This window comes from Littorina saxatilis, linkage group LG9, assembly GCF_037325665.1.
Source record: "Littorina saxatilis isolate snail1 linkage group LG9, US_GU_Lsax_2.0, whole genome shotgun sequence".
NCBI lineage: Eukaryota > Metazoa > Mollusca > Gastropoda > Littorinimorpha > Littorinidae > Littorina > Littorina saxatilis.
In genome coordinates this window covers 60,421,870-60,425,032 of record NC_090253.1, presented here as the reverse complement: position 1 = coordinate 60,425,032, position 3,163 = coordinate 60,421,870, and the positions used below count along the sequence as shown (strand labels likewise).

Below are 3,163 nucleotides of genomic sequence, written 5' to 3'. Positions count from 1 at the left end.
TGACGACAAAGTTTTTATTTTTCACACAGCTTTCAAGCTCAATGAGAAAAAGTGATGAAATACCAAGCTGAAAACATGGTTTCATATTTCTGATAACAACATTTAGAAGAAGAAAAATGTAATAAACAGACTTGCAACATCAACAACTAAACAAATTGTTTAGTTCTGTACGTTTAAATTCACATCAGTTATGACTAGTACCCACATTCAAAAGAAAATTTTGACGTTATGGTCGTTTCAAGAAAAAAAAGGACATCATCTGTGACCAACAACTAAGTTAGTAGCAATGTAGATTAACAATTTGACATCACTAGTGTTGCAAGATGCCTTTCCACAACATACGAGTTTGTGTTTGTCATCTTGATGCAGAAATAAGAGGATGGTTGACACATTGGCGACATAAAATAATGGGTCAATGGACGCACTGGCACAAAACTCTATGGGTCATTATAAGAAAAAAATCCCCAATGGCGCAATCCAAAATGAATATCTGAAGACGGCCTTCAAGTCGAAGATTTTTTCTTTTCCTGCAGCATCACATTTGGGAAGTTGTATCGAAGGGTTCGCCCATCATCCTCAAAATTGTAGTGTTCCAACACTTCAGTGATGTCTGCGGCCAAAAGGAAAAGGGGGGAACGATCTGAGTCAGGCCGCTTCCAGGATTTCCCACCGTTGCACGGGACAAGATACACCCCCCAAGCTCCCTTTAGGCCATGGTCGCTCATCTCACTGGTCGTCAACTGCAAAACAACAGCATCTTCAGTTGTCTTTCAAAATATATTAATATTAAATGGCAACGTTTTGATTTGTTGAAGAATGAAGCTCAGCTTTTTTTAATTTGTTTTATCTAAAATTTCTTTCAATAATTGTAAAAATAAAACATATCAAGTGTACAACCGTGCTATTCAAATCTTTTCTAAGCTGTCTTACAAAAGTTCCATATTTTGTGGCGAAAAGGTTTATCAAAATAGCATACATTTGACAGTGAAATAAATAAAAAACCCTATATTGTTCATAAAGACCTTTACCTCTGCGACGTAGAGTTCTGGTCGCTCTGACCCCTTGGCATGGTACACTCTTGCCAACACGAAGTCTCCGGCAAACAACGTAGGTCCTAAACCTTGATTCCAGTTAAGGCAAAAACGTGATGAGAAAATTTGAACAGAAATTTCAACTAACATTAAATCTTGTTTTAGAAATTTCATCAAATAGTACAATTTTAATATGATTAAAGAGAAGAATGTTACATATAAAAGAGAGATGAAAATGTATTTAAAAACCATTAAAGGATACCAGGAGGAATGCAGACAACAAAATGGTTTGGTTGCCACTCTGCTGGAAGTCCATGCCATCCCTTGGTGTGGGTGAACATTATCCCGACATCACTCTCTTCTGCTGAGGTGTTGCCTCGCACCGGATGGACAAGGTGGTGACAATCAGCCCGGACGTTGTGGCCCACATTTTCCGGATAGATGGAGGGCAAGCTCATCTGAAAGAGGGTTGCCATGGCATAAACTTGTAGAATGCCCATGTATTGAGAGTTTTTCACAGAGCCCATGACTTCATCCTCAAACATCTTATCCAGAACACCGTCAGTCAAGTGTTGCCCAACGAAGTGCTCAGAGTACAACAACGCTTTCTTTGGCAGATTTGCTACAACTGAAGACATGTTTGGATTCGAGTAGATGTCCCTGTGCAGCGCCATTTCAATGGCAATCCTCACTCTCATCTCAGTGAACTGGTCTTCATCCCCAAAGGCCAAGATGGACGCACACCTTGGTAGACAATTGCCATCGCCATAGACATGTATTGGTGTGAATCGCGGTGCGTCGGAGGGGTACAGCAACATAGCACTTCTGTCCTTCTTGAACAGATCAATATCCAAGGCCTGAAGAGAGATAAGATATTTATCTAAAAGAGCAGTGGCCCTGCAAATGCTCCAAAACGCGTCCCAAGATGAAGCATGTGCAAGTTTTTGTTGAAGCTGTTCAAATTCGAGTTTCCTTTCATTTGGTGTTTGGGATTGCATTTTGCGGGTTGTTTGGGCTGCGTCGGATGAGCTGCACTGAGCAGGCTGGTTAGTCGAGCTACTTCCTGAAACCTTTGTAGGTGCCTTCTTTCTTTTTCCAGTTACAGGTTTTGGTGTTTGAACTGGAACCCGAGCCAAAGATTGCTCAGACATGGATTGAGTCGGGCCAGCTGCGTTGGATGAGCTGCATTGAGCAGGCTGGTTAGTCGACCTGGTTGAACAGCTTTGCGCAGGCTGGTCGAGCTGCACCTGTTGAGCTGGACTAGACAGACTGTGTGTCGATTTGCTCGCCTCTTTGGTTGGCACATTTTCACTTGATTGTGAAGCAGAGGATTGGGGCACAGAGGAGCTACTTCCTGACATCTTTGTGGGTGCCTTCTTTCCTTTTCCAGCTTTTGATGTTTGAACTGGAACCCGAGCCATGGTCCACATTCCTGTGAAAGTAGAGTTCACGCAATTGCCTGTTTGAAGGCATCCATCACAAAAGCAGGAAAGTGATTTGACAGAGAGTTGAGCATGAACAGCAGCGTCTGGTCGTATGGCGTGAAGACCTCTTGTTCCTGGTAGGGTTTTGTATGTGTCTGATGCAACCCCTCTGTCCAGATCTTCCGTGTGGACCAGCTCAAACGATCGCAATATGTGCTTTTTCTCGAAATCCTCAGATTCTGTGTCGATGATCAGCTTTTCACAATATCTGAACATTTGCTCGGCATTCTGAATGTGTTCCCTCCCCGACTTGACTGCGTTTGTTGCTCTAGTCTTAACCACGCCTCCACAGGAATCGCAGAGTGATTTGCCATGGTGCGACCCAAAGAAGTGGCGCTCGATAGTCAAAGTTGGGTTGTTCTTGGCAATCTCTGTCAAATGAGCAAATGGCAGCTTACTCTTGTATTGTGCGGAACAACCGTCACTGAACAGAAAAATCTGCTTCATGCCCTTCTGCTTCAAGTGTGTGCAGCATTTCTGTATTGCGAATTTTGCAAACGCCGCATCGTGGAGGAGGTCATCGGACAGAAAGATTTTATACTCCGTTATGAGGTTTGGTCCTATTTTGTATTGGAGAACGCACGGATGGACTGATACTTGTTTGTAGTTCCAATGTGCACTTTGTACCTCGTTTTGATGGGTACACAG

At 42.9% G+C, this 3,163-nt stretch overlaps 1 protein-coding gene across 1 annotated transcript; it reads right to left on the bottom strand.

The window, feature by feature from the left end:
* Window positions 1–493: 493 nt before the first annotated feature.
* LOC138976676 (uncharacterized) lies at window positions 494–2,663 on the bottom strand. Its single transcript, XM_070349550.1, has 3 exons — window positions 1,294–2,663; window positions 1,029–1,120; window positions 494–740 (listed from the first exon to the last, which is right to left on the bottom strand). The coding sequence occupies exons 1-3, from the start codon at window positions 2,459–2,461 to the stop codon at window positions 504–506; spliced, it is 1,497 nt and encodes a 498-aa protein (XP_070205651.1). The 5' UTR covers window positions 2,462–2,663; the 3' UTR covers window positions 494–503.
* Between the last annotated feature and the right edge of the window lie 500 nt (window positions 2,664–3,163).